This window comes from Barbus barbus, assembly GCF_936440315.1.
Source record: "Barbus barbus genome assembly, chromosome: 32".
NCBI classification, from domain to species: domain Eukaryota; kingdom Metazoa; phylum Chordata; class Actinopteri; order Cypriniformes; family Cyprinidae; genus Barbus; species Barbus barbus.
In genome coordinates this window covers 6,214,856-6,241,705 of record NC_136760.1, presented here as the reverse complement: position 1 = coordinate 6,241,705, position 26,850 = coordinate 6,214,856, and the positions used below count along the sequence as shown (strand labels likewise).

At 38.4% G+C, this 26,850-nt stretch overlaps 1 protein-coding gene across 1 annotated transcript; it reads left to right on the top strand.

The window, feature by feature from the left end:
* Window positions 1-345: 345 nt before the first annotated feature.
* Window positions 346-26,850, top strand: LOC306851981 (protein shisa-9B-like; the record flags this gene model as incomplete). Its single annotated transcript, XM_079388529.1, has 4 exons — window positions 346-905; window positions 9,972-10,081; window positions 24,365-24,487; window positions 26,390-26,850. 4 exons carry the CDS (start codon window positions 346-348, stop codon window positions 26,848-26,850), a joined length of 1,254 nt encoding a protein of 417 aa, XP_079244655.1.

The window sequence follows — 26,850 nt, the reverse complement described above, 5'->3', positions numbered from 1 at the left end:
TCTTCTCTCAAAATTGTTAAAGTACTTAAACATAATTATATTTTGTTGAAATACTTTTTTTATTAATTGAAAAAAGTTAAACGAAATAATTTATTAATTAAAAAAAATTAAAGATGCATATTTAATATTCATTGTAAAAATAAATAACACATTTTTAATAGATTTCTTTTTTAAATAGAATATTTTGAAATCCATAAATTAATCTTTTAGACACTTTTTTTGACCATAGCTGTAATTGTGTGAAAGTAATTCAGCATTTTCTACAATTCTTCTTTTAATATTTATGCTAGCTATCTTCTCTCTCATATTGAGGTAAATCATTGGGCGCAGTGTGTTGGGTGAAGCATGGCTGGAAATAGTTTTTTACTACATCTTCTGCTCACTGCCATCGTGGGACGGGCTGCTAAAGCACAGGACGAGGCTTCTACTGATATGGACATCCAAACAGCCAATCAGACTATTGATCCTCTGTTGATTTCTGTGACATCAGAGGGGCCTCCAACTTTGACCACACCTGCAGAGGTGGAGGAGGACACTTTGCCGTCCACTGGCACCCGCTGCCGGGGTTACTATGATGTCATGGGCCAGTGGGACCCTCCCTTTAACTGTAATGTAGATATATTCTTGTACTGTTGCGGCACCTGTTTCTATCGGTTCTGCTGTCAGTTCCGCCAGCAGCGACTGGATCAGACCTCCTGCTCCAACTATGATACTCCAATTTGGGCCAACACTGGAAAACCAGTGGCCGCCAACACTGAGGTGCAGCCAGAACATGAGTGGGATCGGACTCACATGATTGTGTATATCATCTGCGGTGTGGTGGCCATCATGGTCCTGGTGGGAATCTTCACCAAACTGGGGCTGGAGAAGAGCCGTGGAGGCCAGAATGACCTCAGTAACTCCAGGTGAGTAGAAATGAGCTCCGTTACAAAGTCTAGTGAGCTGCCACAATGGAATAGAGTTGGTGGTAATGGATAACATTTTTTTCCCCCAAGTAACTAATAATGCAATCATTTTTAATTTACAATAAAATATCTCAGTTACTTTTTCAAAAACGCAACGTCAGTTACTTTGTTTTCCCATTTATTGACTGATCTCTTGTCCCCATGTTGAGAGAAATCGGGAGTAAGCATAGAGGCGCTGTGTGCAATGAGTAAACATGACGGTTATTGTAGTTCTAGACTAAATGTGCAAATGCATTTACACATCTCACTTGCACAAAACAGATTCTGTATTCCTCAAAATAAATAAAAACAGTAAATGCAAACTCATAATATGATGCAAACCTGCAATAATTAAATGTCACATAACACAAATATCCTTTATGTATTTAAACCTATTTTATTAAGCAATGATTTTGCTGCTCACCTTCAATGATCCAATTCAACCACACTAATAAGCAAAAATTACTTTAGATAAACATTTAAGAGGGTGAGTAATTAATGACAAAATTTTCATTTTCATTTTCAACTATCCCTTTAAAGTTTGGGTTAAAGAAAGCTTATTAAAGGAACATATGCTGCCTACTTTTTTTTTTTTTTGGAAAAGCCTTCACACCAGAAGCAGACCTGTGTTTCAAAATGCTGTTTAGATAGACAGCTCACTATGAAACAGAGAAGATTCCATGCGTTTTTTATGTTAAAAGTTCTAATAGAGTGTGTTGGCTATTTTGGCCAGGGATATTTTTTAGCCAGCCTTAAAATCTGTATCGTAAACCAAAGACCAAGTAACAGCATCCAGCCAAGACTAAAGCCATTTATATGTATGCTGCTCTTCTGAATTTAGCATTCATCTGTACTAGAGACATAAAAAGAATGGAAGATTTTTTTTTAGAGTGTTGTCCTAAGGTTATTTTAATATTCATGGCAAAGCTAACCCCATCCAACCTGAATATTTCTTTCTTATGTCTCAGTTCCCAGCTCTCCTTCTCTGTTCCTTTCTCTCCAAACGTCAAATCGAACCTTTGGTCTCATCGTTCTAAATATTCAAAATCCCTTTATGAATATCAAGTTACCTGTCATGAGCAATATAACAAAATACAGAGAATTTATAATTCTCACAGTGTTTTGCTGTAACCCCATTTTAGACAAGAAATGACCCAATAATGAAAACAGCCCTATCGAGATGAACACATTTGGAGAACAAAATTACTCATCCGAAGATGCTACTAGAGGCTACTGCTAGACTTCTCAGCTCTAGAGAACTAATTTATACACTTCCATTCACTCCATTAAAATAGATGTTGAATTGGGCTCCTAAATAATTTCACACTTCCATTTCCAGTCATATCTGAATATTTACCAGTGAATCATGTTCCTCAAAACTCTCCAACAGTCAAACAGAGAAGAGAAAAGCAGGTTTTATCTGTCAGGCTTAACTTATACACTCCATCTATACTTTGTAGTCAAAGTTTTGTCATGTAGGCACAGGAATGGCCTACATTCATTTAAATGTGTGTCATTGCTGAACAATAAAGGACATAAAACAGGGGTAGGATCATATAGACAACACACAGAATGTGAGTCATGATTATGTGAGACATAATTCAATGTGGATTCCAGCAGTTATACTGCAATCTATGATTCAGATCACATCTTAAACAGCATGCTGAGGTTTCTATGCCATACAATATCCCATCTACAGTTAAAGAAAATAATTATCATGCTGGGCAGGGTATGCTGCTCCACCATGGGTGTCCTGAGGGGCAGAAATCTTTGAGATATCACATTTATATAATGTGAGACCTTCTGGATCTGGCATAGATTTTTTTAGCCAACTGGATTTTGAATGCAACTTACCCCATAAATTGTAAATTGATAATTGGGTTGCATGATTACTGTAGATAAAAAAACATGTAAAATTCTATGGAAGAAACTACACATTCAAGTCACACCTTCTGCTTAAAACGGACAATTCTGTCATTGTTTGCTTACTCTCCTTTCAATTCATATGAGTAGTTATCAAAACGTCAAAGCCTAAATGTCTTTTGATCACCGGTTGTCACTTAAGAGTTGCATTTTTAGTTGAATCTGGGTTTACTTGCATGCCCTTCAGAAGTTTCCAGAGGCAGTGGAAATTTGAGGAAAAAAAAGCTCAAAATGTGTAAGAAATAAAACTAGATTTACATATTGTCATAGAGTTTTTCCTAGCCACTGTCATCTTTATTGTTTGGCATTGTTTTCTTTTAAGAATGATATTATGAAAAATGCTAAACAAATGAATCTGAATTTTATTTAAAATAATTTAATAAAAATTAAATTAACAAGTTTATATTGTAATAGTATAGGCAGAAAAAATATACTTGGTATGAAATGCAAATATTTTTCTGATAATTAATTATTAAATTGTTCTTGGCTGTAGCACAATGACAAATAAATGTTAACAATTCAATTTCCAATTTTGGAAACAACTTTGTCACTATAACATCAATCTGTTATTTCCATAACTGTCTTTCATACATAGTTTTAATGGGTCTGTATACATAAAAGTATACAGTTGTCTAAATTATATCTCATGTTTGGGTTTCCTTAGCATTAAACAGTTTGAAAACCCCTGGCACTGTCTTTGAGGTCACTGTACTGGATACATCAGAACAGAAAAAGATGAAAAGCCTTCAAGGCTATAAAAGAAAGGAAATTCACTGACAGGACTCTGGATGCATATGAAGCTCTTTATATTCTCTGTATATGAGTCTCTGTAAAAGCCTCCAGATACACATAAATTCAGGTTTACTTTTTGAAAGAAAGACAGACTAAGGAAGGGCCATATTATTAAGCTTACTAGTTCTCCTAATACTCCTGAGCTTGTTTGTCTGATTTCAACCTGTGTCCTTCCTGTGGCTCCAAACTGTATGAACTCATTTGACATGAATGAGATGTGGCTGCTCATGGCTGGGCGCTGTGTGTTAATGTGTCTCTCAGATTCTGGAGAGGTCTCTACCGCATGGTTGATTCTTAGTGGGTGTGCACTGACCTTTGTGTCCTGCTGGCTTCTGTGGGTCTGTGCTCTCTGACAAAACTACTCATTACTTCTCTCTTTGGGCTTTTCTCTAGCCGTGCATTTGCCTGCTGGCTGAGACGGATTTGTGCAGGCTGCTGTACTTGACATGATGATGTTATACAAAACTTTCTGACTCTTACAATATATGAAGAAATAACAGACTATATTCTTTGTAAGAGTTGTGAAATCACAATGAGGGGTCACCTAGTGTTAGTTGTTTAGCATAAGAGGACAGGACAAATTACACAATCCTACTCTGTTACACTTTTATTAAGCAAAGAAAAAGAGAGGATGAGAAAAGGGCAACCAGCAGGACAGGACCAAATACCGGAAAATGATACTACGCAACAAATATAAAATTCTTAGAAAAATTTGCATAGTGCACTGATTCTCAAAGTGTGGTACGCAGAGGAATCACTGAATTAAATATAAATTAATGTTAAAACACTTTTAAAAAGTTTGCAAGGTGGCTAAACGATGCCTGTGTTAATTTTTTTTTATCACGTACTGTAAATTTTTTTACTTGTAAATACAGTACAGTTTTTTATACTTTTTAAGTACAGTAGTTTTTATTTAACTTTTAGGTACAGTAGGCTAAGTTTTTAAAATAAATGATGTAGAGAAAGCGAGCAAAGAACACAGTATCAATGGAGCTTTTTGAAATGCCAAATCGGTTAACCATTGCATTGCAAAATTATTCACTCTTTCGAAGCACTCCAATCGGATCACGATAAAAGTAATTCAGCAGAGGCAGGGATGCATTATAGACCGGGGGGGGTAACCCTACACCTAAACCCCTCACACAAAACTTTCTGCTATTTTAGATTTTCAGAACACTTCATTCTGTAGGTATTAACCCTGTTTCCTATAACGGGGACTGAAATTTACTGGTATTACTTGGGGACACACACACACACACAAAACCTATATTATGAATAATGTTTTTAATGCTTTGGCATTTTACCATGCCCAAAAATTCCTTTAGAGAGCAAAAATGTTTTACCATGGTAATAATTATTTGATTTTACTTTTGCTGCAAATTGAAAATAAGCCTACTTCTGCTGTAAGTATCATAGAAATAGTGTGCAAATTATTTCATATGAATCTGTGCACATTAAGTAAATGGCATGAGGGCTTATTAGGATGGCACAATGGGAATTTGACTAATTAGTTATCTGCGGGACACGCATTACAAGAGTAATTCAGTTCTACATTGCATTAAGCGAGGCGAAGCTGTTCCTCCTGCAATATAATTCGATGCAGCACCCTACGAATAATTGCTGATAAAATCACTCGACACAGATCCAAAGATCCAGAATCCTGTTCCACACAAAATGCAACCGCACTGAGATAATTTGACAGGGTCGCCTGTACAAGCTCTCATTGGTATGACTGCGCTACAACCGGTTATATTGCGCAATAAATTATGCAGTAATGAAAATTACAATTAAATGAGACAATCATACTAATTATACCTTTGAATCAAACATAGCTCTGTAATTTGAGTTAGTGTAGCTATCATATCTTTTTTAAAAGGGTGAACCTCATTATGCTCCCTTTGTTTTATTGATATCTACTGTGTGCATGCAGAAGAAGAGAAATAACAAAGCCAAACAAATCTGAATTCTCACACATTGTGTAGTATGATACTTTTGAGTACAAAGCATTTTACAAATATTATTTGCCTTACCACCAATATCTGCCCTTCAAATAGACTATTAAGGTCATCTGGACTAAAACACATTCTCTTGCGTCCATATCAGCTAGTTGTTTGCTTCTTAATTTAAAAAAAGCTGAGGCAGTTTGTAAATAAAAATATGCACCATAAAGCTGCAATAGGAAAAGGAGGATGATTTAGTGATGAAGAGACAATACAATTTGGCCCTATTGTGATTGAATAGTCATGTCAGATACCGTTGTTTCTGACTCAGCATGACTAGCTGCCATGACACTGTATATCTGAACCCCTTAGGAAGGACTATCCCAGGATGCCCTTGTTTTCAGACCTCACTGTCTCCTAGACCATGGTCTGTATTTTTTGTTGTGGGCGAAAGTGTGTCACTCTGCACAGCTCAGTGTGTGTGAGAGACATCAGGGCAGCGGGAGTCAGGATCAAGTCTGTGTCCACTGAGGCAAAGGGTGAAAGCCCAGCAGGATATCTAGCAAAGCTGGAGTAAAAGACTTCAACCGTCTGAGCATAAGCATGGCACATCCTCAATGTCACCCTCAATTATAAGGACAGTCATGTCGACATGACTGAAAACAACCATCTCGAGATTATAAATTGCTATCCCATACAAGACGAAAGCACTAGCTGGTAAACACAGCTGGACTTAAAGAAAAACAACTGTCACATTCGCTTGATAAGAGAGACGGATGTTAAGAAAAATATAGAAGGAGGCCTTAAACACTGATTAACAGGCAAACTAACAATGTTCTCAAAAATCTATCAAGTCCCTTCAAAGTGTGTCAGGTCATTTTGCCGATATCAGTTATGCCGATATTTTTCAACTCATTTTGGCCGATAGTCGATATTGATATATATTTCCTTTTGTTTGGAAACAACACCAAGTCTCTCCTGTGCAGAAATTCTAAATAATTTATTTTTCATTTTGGTTAGTTTTTAACCAAAAATTACTTGTTAGAATTAAATAAACAATTATGAAGTTCTTTTAAATAAGAGTCAATTGAAAGCTTTGAAAATAACTATAAAACAACTATAAATCAATCACTGTATTTTGCTTTATTTTCAGATGCAGGGGTAATCTTAGCATTGTATTTGTCGATTTTACATTTGTAAATGGTCTAAAGCAGGGGTGGCAAACGCCGGTCCTGGAGAGCCACAGCCCTGCAAAGTTCAGCTCCAACCCTAATTAAAACTCACCTGTCTGTAGCTTTCTAGTAATCCTCCAGATCTTGATTAGCTTGTTCAGGTGTGTTTGATTAGGGTTGAAACAAAACTCTGCAGGGCTGCGGCTCTAAACAGTAGCATGTGATTTTTTTTTATCAGCATTTTATTGAGATGATTGTTTATTTATGTGTGTTATGTATTGTTTAAATGTGGTCTTTTAGACACCCTTATATTTAAGTTTTCATAATCCATTTGAAGAAAATATATAACACATTAATGAATAAATCTGTATATCTAAAATTAAGTCATGTTTGTGATTTTTATTAATGTAAGCTATAATTTCTGACATTTAAATCAAAACATACACATGATTTTATAACATAAATTACTGTTTTATTTAATCAGAAATCTAATACGATTTGTGTATTTTACTTTAACTTTATTACAAGTATGCCAACAGCATCCCCTAAGTAAAAAAACAAAAAAAAAAACACCTTACAGGTCTATATAAATATGAGATGGAAGGAGAGCATATAATTCAATTGTTTTGCATGTCCTCAAAAGTCTTACAGAAATTTGGAGAATGTTTTGTGAGCAAATGCAGTTTATCACGGAATTGTAAAACCTTTGCCAAAGTTCCTCTGTGAAACGTGAAATTTTGGAAAAACATTGAAACATACATTTTCCTTACACCAAATAATGCATTTATAATTAATAAAATCTAACAACAATGGTGTCATAAATTTCACTTCCTTAGCTCAAATAACCACTTTTTTTTTTAGGCTGGCTAATATTCATTTATTCAGCTAATATTCATACATATAGAGTAAACAAACATGTGACTGGTTCAATTAATTAGGAGACAGAACTTCAATACAGCCACCATCTATTCCATTTTATTCTGTATCTGAGTCTACTCAGTTCTGCTAAAAAATATGCTCAGGCACCGGTATCATGGACATATTGAGAGAGAAGGACAGCTGTTCAGGATCGTCCAGCCCAATGACCAATACGTGTGAGCTCCCCAGAGAGATCTAGAACAAACAGATAATGTTTATCCTCTAGTTTGAGTTGAGTTTTACTTTCCTCAAGAGAATTCCAAAAGCACTGGGATTCAAATGGAGATGGCACAGGAGTGGCTGTTGCCATCCAATTTCATTGCTATCCGTTTCTCTGCTCCACTGCAGATGCCATTTCTGTCCTCCCTGGAAAAGCGCATCACCGGGGTGAATATATTCTCAAGCCTTTCTGATGTGCTGCTTTTCTTAGGCTGCGGTGGCCTACTGCCATTGGCATCGGCCGGCCAAGGGCCAGTGCGCTTGTGCTTGACAATCACGTTAGATCTCATCACAGTCCCTTGTTGGTTAAAGGGTGCTGGACAGAATTAGAGACCTCACCATGGATACAAGCGGAGGTCGTAGGAAATAGAGCAATAATGGAGTGTCAAGGATTTGAAGAACACAGCACCCAGGAGGAATCAGGGATGCAGGGACGGGTTTGTGAACTCTAGGACAAGAGTAAGCAGCACAGCCCTCGAAAACATCCAGTGCTGTGGATACCAAGACCTGTTAACTGCTTAAATGCATTTTTTTTTTAAATGTGACCAGTGTAACTGTTATAAAGTACATACAGTATACACACAGAGAACATATTGAGTGTGAATTCATTGACTAGCTGCTACACAAACCGTCTATTGACTGCCAGTTTATGCTAAATGACTGTATTGGTAAAATATCACCATATGCTGATTGTCAGCCTCAGGGCTCACAGCTCTACATTATAATATACTGATATACACATCCATAGCTACAAATCCAATACACTGCTCTGATGAATTGCTTTATTACAATATATCAGCCAACCTGAGATCAAATCCAGTTAGTGCCACTTTCTGATCCAACCTATTATATGGGATTACAACATCAAACATACTTCAAAATGTAGTATTTCTGTCAGACTGAGTGACGCAGATGGTAGCGCACTTGTCCATGACATGAATTTGACCCAGCCTGGGTCATGTCCTGATCTTCTCCTCCCATTTCTCTCCTCTAATTTCCTTTTACACTACACTGTCTCATGAGAAGAAACAATGGTTTCACTTCATTTTGATGGTCCCTTTAACACATTCTGTTGACTATAAGTAAAGTTGCACCTACATATCAACTAACTCTCATTAGACTGTTAGTACAGTATTAGTAGACTGGTAGGGTTAGGGTTAGAAGAAGTTGACATGTACAAGCAAAGTTACTTACATTCAGTAGAATGTCTGTTGGGACTCCATCACAATAAAGAGTCTACGAATACTCTTAATGAGATTTTGTTGACATATAGGTGCAAAGTTATTTTTTGTCAACGCAATGCTCAAAAGGGACCATCAAAATAAAATGTTACTAAAACAATAAAATTGCTATAAAATACATAAATTACTGTAACTGTATTATTTATAATATATATGAAGCCTTGGTGAGCATTAATGAGTACTTCACTTAAAAACTAAAAAATTGTAACAAAACTTCTGAATTATATAATAGCATTTTAATTGCACTTCCTCAAATTAATTTGGGAACTTTAATTCAATCATAACTCAGAATTTGTCCAACAAACAAACCAGACAGGAGAGTAGATTAACCTTGGTGGACGTGAACTTGAAAAATGTTGTGTATTGACGTCTTTCCGCGATTGAAACCAGATATCTTCTGATGTTCATTCATGTTTATTTCATATTATAACCAGTGAAGAGGAAGAGATGATTGGTTCACGTGTTACTTGAACTGAGGTGCTAGTGATCTGTCACATAATTAAAGAGCCACATAATGGTATTTATTGTTTGAATTTCTTAAAAAATTATCAAATTTGAAAGCTGAGACTGTTTCATACCTAAAGTACCTGTTTTGTCTTGTCTGTCAGCACGTTTCGGTTTACTCTTTGCTCCACGATGTATTTTACACTGAGTGAGAGTGCTATGGCTTGTCGGACATACTGTAGTATAAGTAACGAAGGGGGCGGGTCTTTGCAAAGGATTCATTTAAATCATAAATTAAGAAGCATTGTTGATTTAATTTGGAATGACATCCCTGTTGGATATAATAGTTAGTAAACGATTACTCTTGTCTCCTCGCAGGACTCTGCAGGAGTTGCTGAAGCAGTCAGGTGGGGAGGTGGATGGACCTCTGAGCAACACATCTACCGGAGCAAATGGTATTTCTGCCAGGATGCTTCGCAGCCGCAGCGGTAAGATCACTTACTCAGCTGTTTTCCCCTAATACAAATAAATTAAAGGAAAAAAAAAATAAATCGCTATAGATTCTACATTTATGGATGCATCACCTGTACATGTCTGCTCACACAACTTCCCAAGGGGCTCACTTCCCAAGAGTATTGCATGACAACACACAATGTGAATCATTGGCTCACAGCTGCTCACTTCTCTCTGTTCTTGTTAATAGCAAAAAACAACTAAATAGACAAATACAGTTCCCAAAAAATGCAAGTTCTGTCATCATTCATTCACCATCATGTCTTTTCAAACCTGTTGTTTCTTCTATAGAAAATAAAAGAAGGTTTTGGACAACATTAAATAAGCCACATATGTCTTTTTCTACACCTTTCTTTTTATCTTTGGTTTTCTCCCTCATAATTTCCATTTCTCCTCAAGAGCCAGAGGAAAATACATCTGTAACCTCCTTTTTTATTACTCATCTGTGATTCCACTTGGTGGATTTACATAGGCTTGAGATGCAGAGGGTTTCAGACCGACAGTTGATGTGGGGTTTATTCTGATAACCAGCGTTTGTGCCAGGCTTAAGCGGCACACTTTCCTCTCCTCTATATGAGGAGGATTTAAGTTTAGCTCCACAGTGCTTAGAGGCTTTAGCAATGTGACTGTACACATCTCTCTGCGTCCCCAGAAATGGTGTGAAGATTATAGCGCTTGTGCAGTTCTAGGTCTTGCACTGGGAAGGTGATGTTTAATACCAGGGTTCAAACGACATGTCTTCACATAGGTTTTTATCTGTGTACGGTTAAATTGGGAATTTTAAACTGCCACACTGTCTGGAAGAGCAAGTGTGATGAGCACTAGATGGTTAAAAGGCCTCAGGCTGTGCGATCACAAGAAGCCTTGAAAAGATGTTATATATTATGGCACCAATAGCGGTATATTGTAAGTCAGCTGAAGTTGATGTTGCATTTAGCAACCATTCATTTCACTCAATATGAAATCAGAATTAACCTTATTAACTATTTCATTAAAAATTCTGTCCTTGTTGTGAACAATTTATCAGTAGCAGTTTGCCTCCATAATCAAAATATAAAACTTGTTCTAAAACAAAAAGAGATAATTCACCCAAAAATTTAAATCCCTCTTATCATTTATTCACCTTCATACAACATACCTTCATGTTGTTACAAACTTGTATGACTTTCTTCTTTTGTTGAAGGTAAAAGACGATATTTTGAGAAATGTCATCACTGGTCTCTATTCCCTGAGCACAGCATGTTGATGTTTTTACACTACAAATTTACACTACAAAGTTGGCACAGAAGTGCATCTGAAGTGGCATTTAGGTGTCTTTACACAGACTGTTTAGGGGAAAAAAAAGGGAAGTGGTGTGTGGCCAAGTATGGTGACCCATACTCGGAATTTGTGCTCTGCATTTAACCCATCCAAGTGTACACACAGTAGTGAACATACACTCGGAGCAGTGGGCAGCCAATGCTGCGGCACCCGGGGAGCAGTTGGGGGTTCGGTGCCTTGCTCAAGGGTCTCACCTCAGTCGTGGTATTGAGGGTGGAGAGAGTGTTGGTTATTTACTCCCCCCACCGACACTCCCTGCCGGACCTGAGCCTCGAACCCATGACCTTCAGGTTACAAGTCCAACTCTCTATCCATTAGGCCACAACTGCCCCCTTTTAATGCTGCTCAGAGGTGGCTTAATTGCATTAACAGCAGCTACAACTGTATACTTTGATATATACTGGGCTGAAGTGGGTATGTATGCAATATCAGATATGTATGCAATATTTTAGCAAACTGACATTTGCTCTTATTCCATTCAGCATCCACTTTTACCAACTCCTGCCTCATATTTTTACTCATGGAATATCCTGATTCAAATGAAAACGCATTACAAAACAGAGTAAAAAAGCTTGCGTCAATTCAGCATGCAATTCAAATTTAGCATGAATGTTGCCGTCTCTCGCAGTAATTTATCTGTGATGTTGATTTATTCTTGTAATACAACTGCTAGAAGATTCGGACCCACTTTATATTAGGTGGCCTTAACTACTATGTACTTACATTTAAATTAATCATTTGATACAGTGCACTTATTGTGTACATACATTTTATTACATTGTACTTCTATTTTTAAACATATCTATATGTAATTACATCTGTATTTAATTTCTGTAATTACATTTATAATTACACTGTTGACCCATCCCTTACACCTTAACCCCCCCTTAAACTTACCCATACCACCAAACCTTTCCCTAACCTTACCCGTATCCCACCTCAATAGCAGCAATAGTGTTTTGCAATACAATATGAACACAATAAGAACATTGTACTTATTTATTGATGTAAGTACATAGTAGTTAAGGCCACCTAATATAAAGTGGGACCGAAGATTCTTATGCATGCACTTCCAGATATTCTCATAAGCTGGAATGTGCCGGAGTTCAATTGCCCTTTATTTCTACTCAGATTTCAAATAAACTCATCTGGTGAAATTCATTCACTACACTACAGTGTATGTACATCCTTCAACAGTTTTGCATTAAGCCTCCATGAAATTACCTCTCCTTAGGTAGACTCTTAAAATTAAGGTTCTTCATTGGCATTTATGATGAACTTTTCCATTAAAAGAGCTCATTGAACTTTCCAAGTTTTTTTTATAGTGGAAAAAGGTTTTTAGATTATTAAAATGTTCTTCACAGTAGGAAAAAAATGCTTGTTTTAAAAACTGAAAATGTTCTTTTGGGAAACCAAAGTGGTTCTTATACGGCATCACTGCAAAACTCCCCTTTGGAACTGTTATTTTAAGAATGTATCATATTCTTTCATTAATTTGCATTATTTGTTGTTTTCTTTCTTTCTGCATTCTCTATCATGCCAAAATGCCTAAAGACAAAAATATTGTATGCATTTACTGTGCTTTTGAAAGCATAATCAGACATAGTTAAAATACTTCCACACTCTTTCATCTCGCCCTCTTAAAAAGTATGGTTTAAAAAATAAATAAAATAAAGGCATAAGGTTCCACAAAGAACCTTTAACATCCATGGAAACTTTCCATTGGACAACAGGTAATTTATAGTGGAAAAAAGGTTCTTCAGATTATTGAAATGTTCTTCACATTAAGAAGAAAATGGTTATTTTAAGAACCATTCACAGAAAAGAACCTAAAATGGCATCCAAAATGGTATCAATGTGAAAAGCCCATTTTGGAACCTTTATTATTAAGAGTGTGACAAAAGACCTTAAATAACAGGGACCAGTCAAAAACCTCAGAGGTTAATATCAGGTATAAGAGCTTGTAAACCAGCATGTGTGTTTATGTGAGCACATGTGCTGTGGCATGACAGTGTCATGCACAAAGACGGACCGTCCAATTTTAGACTTCCGCTTATGCAGTCCGCTCTTTAATTCTCTGCCTCCGGCATTCCAGGCTTTGTTTTTATATGCCACTACACACACACACACACACACACACACACACACACACTATAGCATCACAGACATCTCTATTGCTTCAGGGCTAAGAACATACACAACATAGTGGGAGATGGTGGCACGCCAATGAAGAGCATGAACAATGACGCACAAATACACAGATGCCACCCCATCCAATATTAGTGCATCTCTGCTGCACATTCTCAATCCCCCATTCAATTCACATTGCCATTCCCAAATATGACTGGCAGGATGTTTACCTTTGAGCTTATATGGACAAGAGATTTCACTTTTGGGCACTTTTTTTTTTTTTGAGTCATACATCAGTCTGTCCCTGAAGCCAAACCTCAGCTAAATGGTAATTCACTTTAAACCCATCAGCAGTTCACTACATAATATTAGCACAGTCGTAACACAGATGCTTTTGGAAAAATGTAACATAGTTATGGATGGATGGAGTGGCTATAGGCTGCACTGAGACTTGTGGGCTGAAGTTATTGTTACATAATATAATTACAAAATATATATTGCATAATATATTTTACAGTATACTTAGAATATTATATGTATGGTATTTATTAACCTCTTACTGTTGATTAGAATGCACATTCAGTGTTTCTGTTTTCTCCAGTCATGTTTGGTTTCCATTATTTAAAATATGTGCTTTCTTATATGCTTCAAATATCACATTTATTATATTTTATTAACAATACTTACAGCAATACTGAAGATATTGAAGAAGAATTCAACAGAATATCACACATGAAGTGTAAATGCTCTCACTGTTCTTGCGGGTAATGGAGAGATTGGAGAACGCACACCTCAGGGAGACAGGTGAGTATCCAGGTAAGTAGAGAATCCATAGGGGGAGAGATCCAATAAGGAACATGGAGCACACAGATAACAAGGAGGGAATAACAAGGAGGGAACACAGGAGACATGGACGAAGCACAGGTTTAGAGTCGTACTGCACACGGAGAACAGGTAAGCAGTCCAAAGCTCAATGTTAGACCAAACGATGACTGTGAGGTGTTTGCTTATGTATGGTACGTGATTGGAGATCAATCAAGTACTAGTGCGGGTGATTAGTAAATCTGGTGAGGGTGAACGCTGGGACTGAGCGGTGACAGAGCCTGGCACTTCCTTTACAGTACCCTTCACGGCCCGCTCCAGAGGGCCAGGGACCTTGATGTTGTGGCGGCTGACCCCTTCCACGAGGTGCAGGTTGATCTGGATGAGATTCATGAAATACAGTGAGTAATGTGGGATTAAGTCTCAGTCAACCAGGTATTTAAAGTGAAGCAGTCAGTCAAGTAGACATCATTTAGAAAATTGATTTCCACTTTAATTACAAAAATATATAACAAACACGATTAATGTAACCGTTTTAAAGAAAAAAGGATGTTTTGTTATAGCTTTTGGAGCAAGGGCGCCACCATCTTGCAGTACCACCGTGTGTGTGACGTCACCGGGTCGGTTCACTCCGCTGGCCAGTAAAGTAATATAAGCATTTCTTTAATTTTTGAACACACAAATGTTATTTTAACACACAAATGTTTTGGTTTTCACCATAATTTGGATGAATATTCAACATATACAATATCTATATCAATATCACCTCATCACAAAGTTTTGATCATTGTATCCCAAACATTGTTTTCATAACGCGAGGCGCAACATGATGTAAACAAACGCGGCATCTTATGTCAGACCTTTCAGACATATTTGCATTACACTGGCTCGTTCACACCAGCAGTGGTATGTAACATTTTATGTTCACCAGCGAATTTACCTGCTGTTAAGAGAATGCAGTTTAACTAATCACCTCTCTGAATGATCGGGCTAGTGCTGCTTTATCATTCTCAAGTGTTTATGCCTTGCCAGTTTAAACATTAAAGCGTTTTAAGACATTCAAAAGTGCATTAGCACGAAAGCGATTTCAATGTGGTACTCGCGCCCTGTGACAGATTGTTTCTCTGCACATACACACACGCTCGTAAAAAGCACTCGACTCGGACTGCACGTGAGTACCAAATTGAGTCCTCTTTCTACTCTGCTTGAGCAAATGCACAGAATATTATGTTAAAGGATGTTTGGATGAGTATCCATGTAAACGCGATTTGTTTTCGACCCGCTCTTCACCCCAAACCAGTTCATGACTTCTATGGTCATGAACTTCTCGATCGTGGATCGTGAACGTTCATCATGAACTTCATGATCGTTCATGAACTTCTCGACCCCTCGTGGATCGGCTCAAATGCATGAACAATTGCACTTATTATGGGCTCAACAGTCCTTTCAAGTTAATCTTCCTCCATTTAAACAAACATGTGTTCAAAATGTAAAGAAATGCTTATATATTACTTTACTGGCCAGCAGAGCGAACCAACTCCGTGACAGAGTAGATTCTTCCGTCTTCAATGATCAATGGAGGGGGGCCTTCTCCATCGGGCCAGGCTCTGTAGGGAGAACAGAAAGTGAAACTTGAAATATAGGGTGAATGCGGTACTCAAGAGGAATTTGGAGCTGGTAGGTAAATGGACTGATCTGCTTGACTATGGAAAAGGGGCCAATGTGAGCTGGGTCCCAGACTCTCTCACTCTCCCGAAACCAGTGATTGACTGATGGTGCGTCCGACGGTTCCCCAGACCACGGGAATAATGGGGTTTGGTAACCGAGTATGCACTGGATTGCCTTGTTAGCCGAACGGAGGGAATTCTGTGCATACACAGCCCAACTCAGGAACTGGCTCCAGGAATTCTGGTGGCCATGGCAGAGGGTTCACAGAAATCTCTGAACTTCCTGTATATATCTTTTTCCTTCAGCCTGTTCGACTGCAGATGAGAGACTCACGGTAACTCTTAGGAGACCGAAGAAGCTCTTCAACACTCTGGAGATGAACTGGGGTCAAACTGGGGTCTTCTATCTGACACAATTTCTTCAGGGATATTGAAGTACCGGAACACATGTTGGAAGAGCAGTTCTGTGGATTCCATCATTGTGGGTAAGCCTTTGAGGGGAATCAGACAACAGGATTTAGAGAACCGGACAGCAACAAGAAATACACGTGTTACCAGTGGACTGCGGCAGGTCTCTGATAAAGTCCACTCCTTGGTGTGACAAGGGACAATGAGGAACGGGCAGCAGGTGGAGTCTGATGGTAAGTAGTTAGGGCTCTTAGAGATGGCACACTCCCTGCAGCCTTGAACTAATCTTCTCACCTTCGTTGCTATTTTCAGCCACCAGAAACTTGAAAAAGTGAGAGAGTTACATTGGCCCCAGGGTGGCCAGTGCCCAGAGAGGAATGAACAGATTGGATGTTGGCTTGGGTCCAGGGTACACACACACACTCAGTTAGAGGGACACACCAGCAGAGACAGACTGCAGACATTGGCTGTGGCAAGTTCCTCATCCACGTCCATTGAATGGGGCGGACTATGATTTTTTTGAGGAATGATGGACACAGGAGGGGAGAAGTCTTCATCAGAAGCATAGAGACGGGATAGAGCATCTGCTCAAAGATTCTTGGAACCAGGTCGATAGGAGATTGTGACATTGAAATATATAAAAAAGAGAGCCCATCTAGCCTGTTTTGGAGTAAGTCTTTTTGATTCATGGAGGTACTGAAGGTTCTTATGACCTGTGAGCACTGTGAATGGATGCTGAGACCCCTCTAGCCAATGCCTCCATTTCTCTAGAGTGAGCTTGATGGCGAGTAACTCCTTGTCCCGATGTCATAATTAATCTAAGTTTGCAGGAAAAGAAGGCACATGAAGTGTAGAGGAGTTATCATGCTGCTGAGACAGCACCGCTCCAACACCAGTGGTTGTAGCATCAACTTCAACTATGAATAGCCTGGTTGGATCAGGATGGGCGAGGAGTGGTGCGGGGGAAAATGTCTCCTTGAGCTCACTGAAGGCTCACTGCTGGTGACCAGAGGCGCTTTCACACCGGAGGAACCTTTTCATAGCTCCTAGAACTATTGGCTTAAGTTCCCGCTTTTTTGGTGTGTTCTCACCTACTAACGACTAAGTAGGGTCTAAAACAGTTCTATAGAAACTACCAGTGACGTAAGTGTACGCTGATTGGCCAAACACATAGGAAACACTGGCTACTCAGCGTTTTTAAAAAGTCGTGTAAAGATATGTACTCCACAAACATGGAAAACAGCGATAATGGCATTCACCTGTTGTCTGCAGCTTTGTGTTCTTTCCTCAACCTCAATGATATGTAACACTGGAAGTTGTCATAGGAGATTTAGTCAGATTTTTGTGCTCTTTTAATGGTGTAAATTGTGCATTTACATTCCATCTCCATTATCACGAAACCCATGACACGCAATGAAACAACACCGATCACGGCGTCCTCCATTCAGAAATTGTTGACGTTTGTAAATGCCGCAAATAAAGACGTCGCTGTCAGCTGTTTCAGAGTTTCTGCTGCTGGTGCAAATGCAACCAGGAAAATGGCCCGAGAGAGAAATTGGTTCTTGAGGAACCACCCTGCTGGCTAGTTCCTAAAACTAACTTCCTAGAACTATGCGGTGCGAAAGCGCCTCAGGACAGAGACTTGGGCCTACCCTTGAGAAGACTGGTGAGCGGATGAACAATGGAAATGAAATTATTGTTGAAACGGTGATAGAAGTTTATAAATCCAAGGGATCGTTGGAGCTCTTTGATCATGGTAGGAGTTGGCCAGTTATGAATCGCACCAGCCTTCCCCTCATCCATCTGGATACCGCTCTTACTGATGTGATAACCAAGGAATTGCAATAAGGACTGATGGAAGGAATATTTCTCCACTTTGAGGAACAGATTGTACTCTGTCAGGTATTGCAGGTAGGGGTCACAAATGTGGAATTCCACTCATCCCCCTGCGTATCTGGATTAGGTTGTAAGCACTGCTGAAGTCCAACTTGGTGAAGACAATGGCACCTTGGCATTCCAGAGCTGCTGGGACAAGGGGAAGTAGATAACGGAATGTCACTGTCATCTGGTTGAACGCTCGATAATCCATGCAAATCCTCAAGCCTCCATCCTTCTTAGCCACGAAAAAGAAGCTGGAAGCAGCAGGGGACTCCAAGGATGGATGTAACCTTGTTGTAATGCCTCTACAATATACTCCTCCACGGTCTATTGTTCTGGGATGGAGAGTGAATAAATCTTGCCATGGGGCACTTGCTCACCCAGAATGTGGTCAATGGTACACTCCCATAGCCGATGTGGAGGCAATTGGGTTGTTCTCTTGGGACAGAAAACATCACTGAAGGGGGAGCGTAACATGGTAGTATGTTGACTGATTGTTTCTCCATAGGATTTTCAATCAATATAGACTGGACAGCCAACACAGGGGTTGGAGGACGGCAGAGAAGAGGAACTTATAGAAAACAAGGAACTTTTGGAAAACAGCTGTCACCCAACTTCAGAATTTCCCTGGTCTTCCACAGGATTTCTGGTTGGTGTTGACTCAACCAAGGGTGACCTAAGATGACATCCATGGTGAATTGCTCCAGAACCAGAAGTGAGATGAATTCCTCATGACATATTCCGACATGCATCTGAATGGGACCCACGCTGAACTGGATATTACATCTACTGAGAGGTTTGCCAATTACTGACTGGACTTAGTAATGGGTAGGGATAAATCTCTTTTGAAGTAGAGACTCCCTGCAATACAGTTCCCAGCTGACCCAGAGTCAATGAGGGCTGCAACAGACACAGATACACCAGGGACAGTAAGGTTCAGGTCAAAGGCTGAAATTCAATTGATGGATCATGGAGAAAACTCACCAGTCTCACCACAGGTCAAGGTGGACAGTTGGGACATGTATTCCTTACATGCCCTTCACCACCCCAGTACAGATACAGCCCCTGCATCAGCCGCCTCTGCCGTTCAAAGAAGGGTAGACGAGTGTTTCCTAGTTGCTTGGGTTCAGTGCCTAGTTCTGGAGCAGAAGTGTCCTCTGGCTGGCAGATGTATTAGGAAGAATGTTGCCTTTGCATCTCATCCTTACATTGTTGTACATGATGAGCCATGTGGATGGATAGTTGGATGAATTTATCAAGCCTGATGTTGTCGCAACCGCAACCCAGGATTCAATCCTTGTTGATAGGTTGTGAGAAGCAAACGTTTGTTCCAGTCATTAGCAGCTGTAAAGTTTCGAAAATTCAGAACATCATCAGTGATTAACATCTTTCCTTCTTGACGAAGATGATACAACTGTTCACTCACTGAAGAATCGCCAGCTGGACAGCCGAAAACCTCTCAGAAATGACTCACAAATCCATCGAGAGACGAGTGAGGGGCCCTGCTTGATCCCAGATAGTTTGAGCCCACTGGAGAGGCCACCCTATTAGCAAGCAATGATGAAGGCTATCTTAAGACGAATCTGTGCGGCTGCATCTCGATCACTAGAGAACACTGGAGCAGGAAGCCACTGCAATCCTTTGCTGAGCCAAAGTAGGGCACTGGGTTGGCCATGGGACTGGCGAGAGCAGGAGAAGGAGGAGAGGTGGAAAAGTGTGATGTGGAAGTGGAGGAACTGTTTGAGCTCATCCACAAGTTCCTGGAAAGGATCAAGGTGTGCGCTTATGTATGGTACGTGATGACAGATCAGTCTGGTACATGTGTGGGTGATTATACTCTAGTGAGGGTGAACGTTGGGACTGAGTGGTGAGAGAGCCTGGCACTTCCCCATATATACCAGTCAAATGTTTTTGAACATTAAGATTTTTAATGTTTTTAAAAGAAGTCTCTTTTTCTTACCAAGCCTGCATTTATTAGATTCAAAGTAGAGCAAAAACACAAAAATTTTGAAATATTTTTACCATTTAATTTATTCCTGTGATTTCAAAGATGAATTTTTTGCATCATTACTCCAGTCACATGATCCTTCAGAAATGATTCTAATATTCTGATTTGCTGCTCAAAAAACATTTATTATTATTATTATTATTATTGTGTTGAAAACAGCTGAGTAGATTTTTCAGGTTTCTTTGATGAATAGAATATTCAGAAGCATTTATTTGAAATGGAAAACTTTTGTAACATTATAAATGTCTTCATCATCACTTTTGATCAATTTAAAGCATCCTTGCTAAATAAAAAAGTATTCATCAAAAAATTACACTGACTCCAAGCTTTTTAATGGTATAGTGTATAATGGTACAAAAGCTTTTTTATTTCAGATAAACGCTGATCTTTAGATCTTTCTATTCATCAAAAAATCCTGAAAAAATTTACTCAACTGTTTTAAATATCGATAATAAAAAAAAAATGTTTCTTGAACAGCAAATCAGCATATTAGAATGATTTCTGAAGGATCATGTGACACTGAAGACTGGAGTAATAATGCTGAAAATTTTGCTTTGATCACAGGAATAAATTACATTTTAAAATGTATTCCAGTAGAAAGCAGATATTTTAAATAGTAAAAAAATATTTCACAATATTTCTGCTTTTGCTGTATTTTGGATCAAATAAATGCAGGCTGGGTGAGCAGAAGATAATTCTTTAAAAAGCATTAAAAATCTTACTGTTCAAAGATTTTGACGTAGTAAATATTTATTTTTAAGTATTCATATAAATCATTTTGTTTTTAATTTAGTTAAATGCTTGTCATTTTAATTTAATAGAATTTAATTTAATAGAATTTATTTTATTAAATTTCTATTAAGGTTTACTTTATTTTAGTTTTAATTCTACAACTTCAATTTCAACTTTTCAGGTTTACTTTAGCATTTCTAATTTTCATTTAAGTTTTTCATATTTTATTTTATTTCCCCTTCATTTCAACTAATGAAAACTATTTTTGTTTTTGATAACATTTTATCATACATTAGATTTAAAAATGTACTTTCATGATCACATGGACGGCAATAATGCTGTGCTTTAGAACCTTCAGGAATCTGAAAACTGTTTGACGACTGCTTTGGAAATATGCATGACTTTATGTAGCATCTGCTTATGATCCTTGATTGTTGTTGGGACTTTATGTCTTAAGAGACCCCTTTTAGCCTTTTGATATTTGCATATAATTCACAGACTTGGCCCCACATTCAACCTTTATATGGGTGCTAAATTGCCAATGGTTGTCCCCCCACTTTCAAAAAGACGCTAAACAGATTGACTATCTTTCCTCTCTATCAGACTTCAAACTTATTCCAAAGAGAACTAAATGACCCTCAGTACCAGGCCTGGCTGACTAGTGGACTACCCCCCACGATTACAAGATACATAACACACACACGTAGAGACATTTTCTTTATTTAGACCATAATTAATCAGTTACAAATGTATCTGGGATATGCATGTGCTGTTTGTATGTTTCCTTATTATATTAGCCTAGTGACCACTCGTTATTCGTATTAGTAAGCTCTAAGCACTCATATTCAGGTGTATGAATGTATCGCTGGTTTAATATCTTTTAGATGTCTCTTTCTTGATATCAAAATTATCTGCTCTTTATTTCTCAAACAATGATGTACACTATGTGATCGTGAAATGCATCATACGATTTTTACTGTACTGTGGGAAGAATTACACCGATTGAGCAGAACAATCATAAAACATGCAAATGAGGGTGGGACAAGTGGGACAAAGAAACACTTTCCCGCTGAAACTGTGCCTTGTTATTGGTCAAACTAACCAAAATGGGTGTTACAGGGAAACCAGATAAAACTTCTCCCACACCCAAAAGGCGAGGTCTTCTCTTTACTTTCGGTGCCCTGGAGACACACACATCACCTTGGAAATCTTGCGACTCCCCTTTCGGGGGGAGTCCGAGCTTCTGGCAGTTTTAAGTCCAGTAACTTTGTCGATTCACTTCGGACCAATCAACCCATGGCTGGAATGACAAAGCTTTCACTCCTAAAGAATTAATCAAGAATCTACGCATTATACATGCACCAGGACACTTTACTCAGCACTAACAAAACCAATATGCAAGTAACTGCTTGTTAACTATTTAGATGCGCTTCTAGGCTTTGACCCATTTTTAATTAAGGTGATGTGATTCTCTGATGGTTCTAACAGGTTGTGTTTAGCTGATGTGTAAATCCTGCCATTACACTCTGTTCTCTCACTCTCGCTCTCCATGCCTTCCTTGCGTTGGCATCTATGTTTAATGTGTGTATGTTTGTGTCTAGTTCAATGTTACATGTTCATTTGTAGTGTAGTTTAATAAACATTCATATGTATTCACGCTTGGTTGTCTGTGTCTGCTACTAACAGAACAAGGTCACTTTAAAGTTTCGGTTTTGTTACATGCTCTATGAGCAATGTATTAGCGAGGGAATTATTTTTTGTGGCCAGAGAAATAATTTTCCGTAGAGTCAATGGACGATTAAAACTGTCCATACTGTGGACAAACAAATCATTTTATTGCACTATTAATGCTACAGTTAATTCTTGAAGATGAATATATAATTGATAACAACCCGTTGTGATTAATTATGTTCATCTCAATTTGAGCTAATTTGCTACATTTATATCCAGCTAAAATTCTCAGTACGCAATACACACAGCCCTAAAAAATATTACATAATGCATCAAAAGCTATTACCCCTCTGGAATTCCTGACTATGATTTTGACTTCAAAGGTCTGGTCAGAAATACCTAATGAAGACATTAACGTGCACAGAGAACATCACCCTCTCTTTTCTACCCTTCTCATACAATTACATCACATACACTTAATCTTACGAACAATCTGGTTTGATTTTTCTTTGTGATGCTAAGTCTTGTACCCTGAGAGATGCTTTACCCTGACCCTTTCATTAGTTTCTTCCTTTATTCTTCATCATTATCAAACACAGCAGATCGTGTCAAGAGGGCACACAGATAGTAATTGGTGGTTAACAGCACTGCTGATGTTGTATTAAAGCTAATGTCCTCAGGGCACCACATTCTCAGCTGATCGAGAGAGCTGGTGAAAAGGATAAAACTTCCCTTAACAATATAAAAGACTAATCTACACCTGCAGAGACTAAAAGCACTGAAATGCCATAAATGATATTGAGCAAGCTTGGTTCAGACGATGTACTGTAAACTGCATGCAAATAAACATCAGAATTACCCAGACATGCATTTGATGCCACATAATGACAACAGAACAGTCACACACCTTAAAAGAACAGCTGTCCACATCTCTCAACACACCGCTCATGTTAAATTAAATGTGACTAATGAGTAATGGAACAAACAGGAAAGACAGAAAGCAACATCTAACGTACATTAATTGCATCAATGTCCTTCCTGTGCCGTCACCCACAGCCTACAAGGAAAAATAGGTCATTCAGGCTGAACCACATCTCAGTGGTCAATATAGGGTCACAGCATATAGAGCGGATTTAAATAGCTCTACTGCAGTTCTACAAAGTGACTTAAACACAGACACAGCATGTTTTTCTGTACATATTGTAACAGTGTAGTTTGTGCTAGTGTTCTCACCTGAAAGTAAAATGGTATTCTTAAATAATTTTGATTAAGATTGTAATGTTACTTATGCTCACCAAGAATGCATTGATCTGATCAAAAATACAGAAAACTATTATTATTGTCAAATATTACAATTTAGAAACAACTGTTATATTTTTATTCTATTTTTATTCCTGTGATGCAAAGCTGAATTTTCAGCAGTCATTACTCCATTCTTCAGTGTCACGTGGTCTGTCAGAAATCATTCGATATGCTGATTTGGTGTAAAGTGTGATACATTTTTGAACAGCATTTATTTGAAATAGAAGCCCAAATGTGTTTACTAGGGTATTTATGAAAAACTCATATTTATACATGAAATACTGATACGGAGTCTTTTCTAATGTTCTTCTGTATTCCAGAGCAGTACCATCTAAACAACGCTGGCTTCTCTTTTGGTACATCGGCCGGACTCTCTCAACCTCAAAGCAACCTCAGTATACCAGGCCTGGCGCTGAATAAGTACAACTCACTGAAAGCAGTTGGTAATGTTACTATGCGCACAAGCACACTTCATTCACAGATGTTGAATTATTTCATGCTCTGCTGGATGCCATAAAGAAACCGCATTCCCTAAATTTGACTGACAGAATCAGGGAAGGCCTCTGGTGTGGTGAGGACCACAGCTGGGGCACTACAAAGTTACTCTGTTTCACCCCCGGTACTCAATTTAACTGGTGACTACACATCTAGACAGAGTTGCATATTCAAGTGTTTTGTCAGATTTACACATAATCCTCACTACACAAGATGTTGCATATTATTTTCTCATCAGACCTTTAAAATGGCAAAAGAAGTGTAAAGAGTGGAATTCAGTTTTATTTTTAGTCTAAGCTGCATTTTTATATCTTCATTCAAACTGATGCTTTTATTATTCAAGATGCATAGTATTTACCTTTTGTTTAAAGTTAATTAGTGGCCAGCTGTACACAAGACCTATTAAAATGACGTATTCCAGTAAATCGCCACATCTGCAGTTTACACATGCAAAAGCTAAGCTTTTAAAAACTTCTAGTAATTTGCTAAAAGTGAACTTTATATATAGACCCTTAATCTGTAGACTAATTTCTTCATCCGCTCTCATGGAGAAAATATATTTTCTTTCAAGTTCTGTCTCATCTGATTAATTTGTCCTACAATGTAGATAAACAAAATGTTCTACTGCAAAACAAACTTCATGGTGTGGAGTAAAGGGCTGTTCTCACCAAGTACAATAACTATAAAGATTACTATAAGTAAATTTGAATGATTTTTCTAATTCTATGAGAATAGCGAAGTCCAGACCACAACTATACGAAAACTTTGTGACAGCAACACAGAGGAAGAATATTGAAAATAGCTCCTCCAGAGCTATTTTTGGATGGATATGACAATGTTAATGTATTTGGTCTTGGTGTAATAGATCTGCTATGCTGCTGCTGTTGGTTATTGCTGTAGTTGTAGATTATTGCTGCTGCTGCTGCTGCTGTTGTTGCAAAGCAAGTACAGGCACTAGTTACTGCCAATACGCTGATATGGTGCTGTGAGTATTTAAGACAAACTGCTGCTGCACAAATAGCATATTTAATACCCCATAGCAGATCTATACAGGTGGAGCTGGGGAAGATGGGGGGTTTCAGAGGAAATCTAAAAAGTACGCTATGAACTGCTCTAGTGAATGTTAACCAGTCATTTAAATGTAAAGCAGTAAGCTCACTGGCTGGAACATAAACCAATCAGCTTATGCCAAGTAGTTTAACCCTGTGAATATCATCAATTTGCATCAATGCATTTAATTTATTAAATATGTCAAATGCCCCGTAAGGATACATGGTGATGGAAAAATTAAATTTGAATACTTTTACATTCATCCACAAAATTTGTTTCCCTGAGAAACTGCGTTTGCTTACAGAACTTTTGGATTCAGTCGCAAAACTGTTGCACTGCCCCAAGAACCTTTGCATTTTCTTGCAAAATTTTCACATACTCCATAAAACTTTGTTTGCTTGCAAAATTCCTGACAAACTCTGCATTCACTTTCAAAACTTTAGAATTCCTCAGAGAAACTTGTGTTTATTTGCAAAATGTTTGCGCTTCCCCAAGAAATTTTGCATCACATGCAAATCTTTCGCATTACCCAACAAACTTTGTTTCCTCACAAACATTCTGTGTTCTCTCCAAGTGAACGCAACGATTCTTAGGGAAATGCAAAACTTTTGTGAGAGAACACAAAAGTATTCAAATATAATTTTTCCTCCAATCTCATGTTTATTTACATGCAAAGTAGCCACATGAAAACTTTAGCTTGACTATAATTGTGCCTGGTGCAGTTCAGTTATAATTGTGCAATGCAGGGCCTAAATATTTGTCCTTCTCTAACTTTTTCCATTTCTTCTTCTCCCTTACAGCCGATACTGCGAGCAGGGGCTACTACAAAAGTTATCCACTAATGGATTTCTCTCAGCATCATTCCCCTCCAGCACCTTTCCAACCAATGCCGATGCACCAGAAAGACAAGTCCTACCTCCACCAGGTCCTCCCTTCCCATGACATCCATTCCCCCCTTTCGATCTCAATCCCAACCAACCAGCTGGAGAGGAACCGCATCCCAAAAACCATCACCCACCCCCAGCTTTCCAGCTCAGCCTTCAAAGCTTGGGATTCTGGACAAAGACATGTCCACCGGCAAACTTCTCATCCAGGGCATTCCGCTCACCATCACACCTACAGCAGCAGGAGACATTACAGCATAGAAACACTACCCGAGTTCCTCTCCAAGCCCAAAGGCTATGCAGGACAACCACTGTATCAGCCACATCCCAAACTTAAGGCCTACCAGACCAACAGCAAGACGGAGGTCACTGTCTGA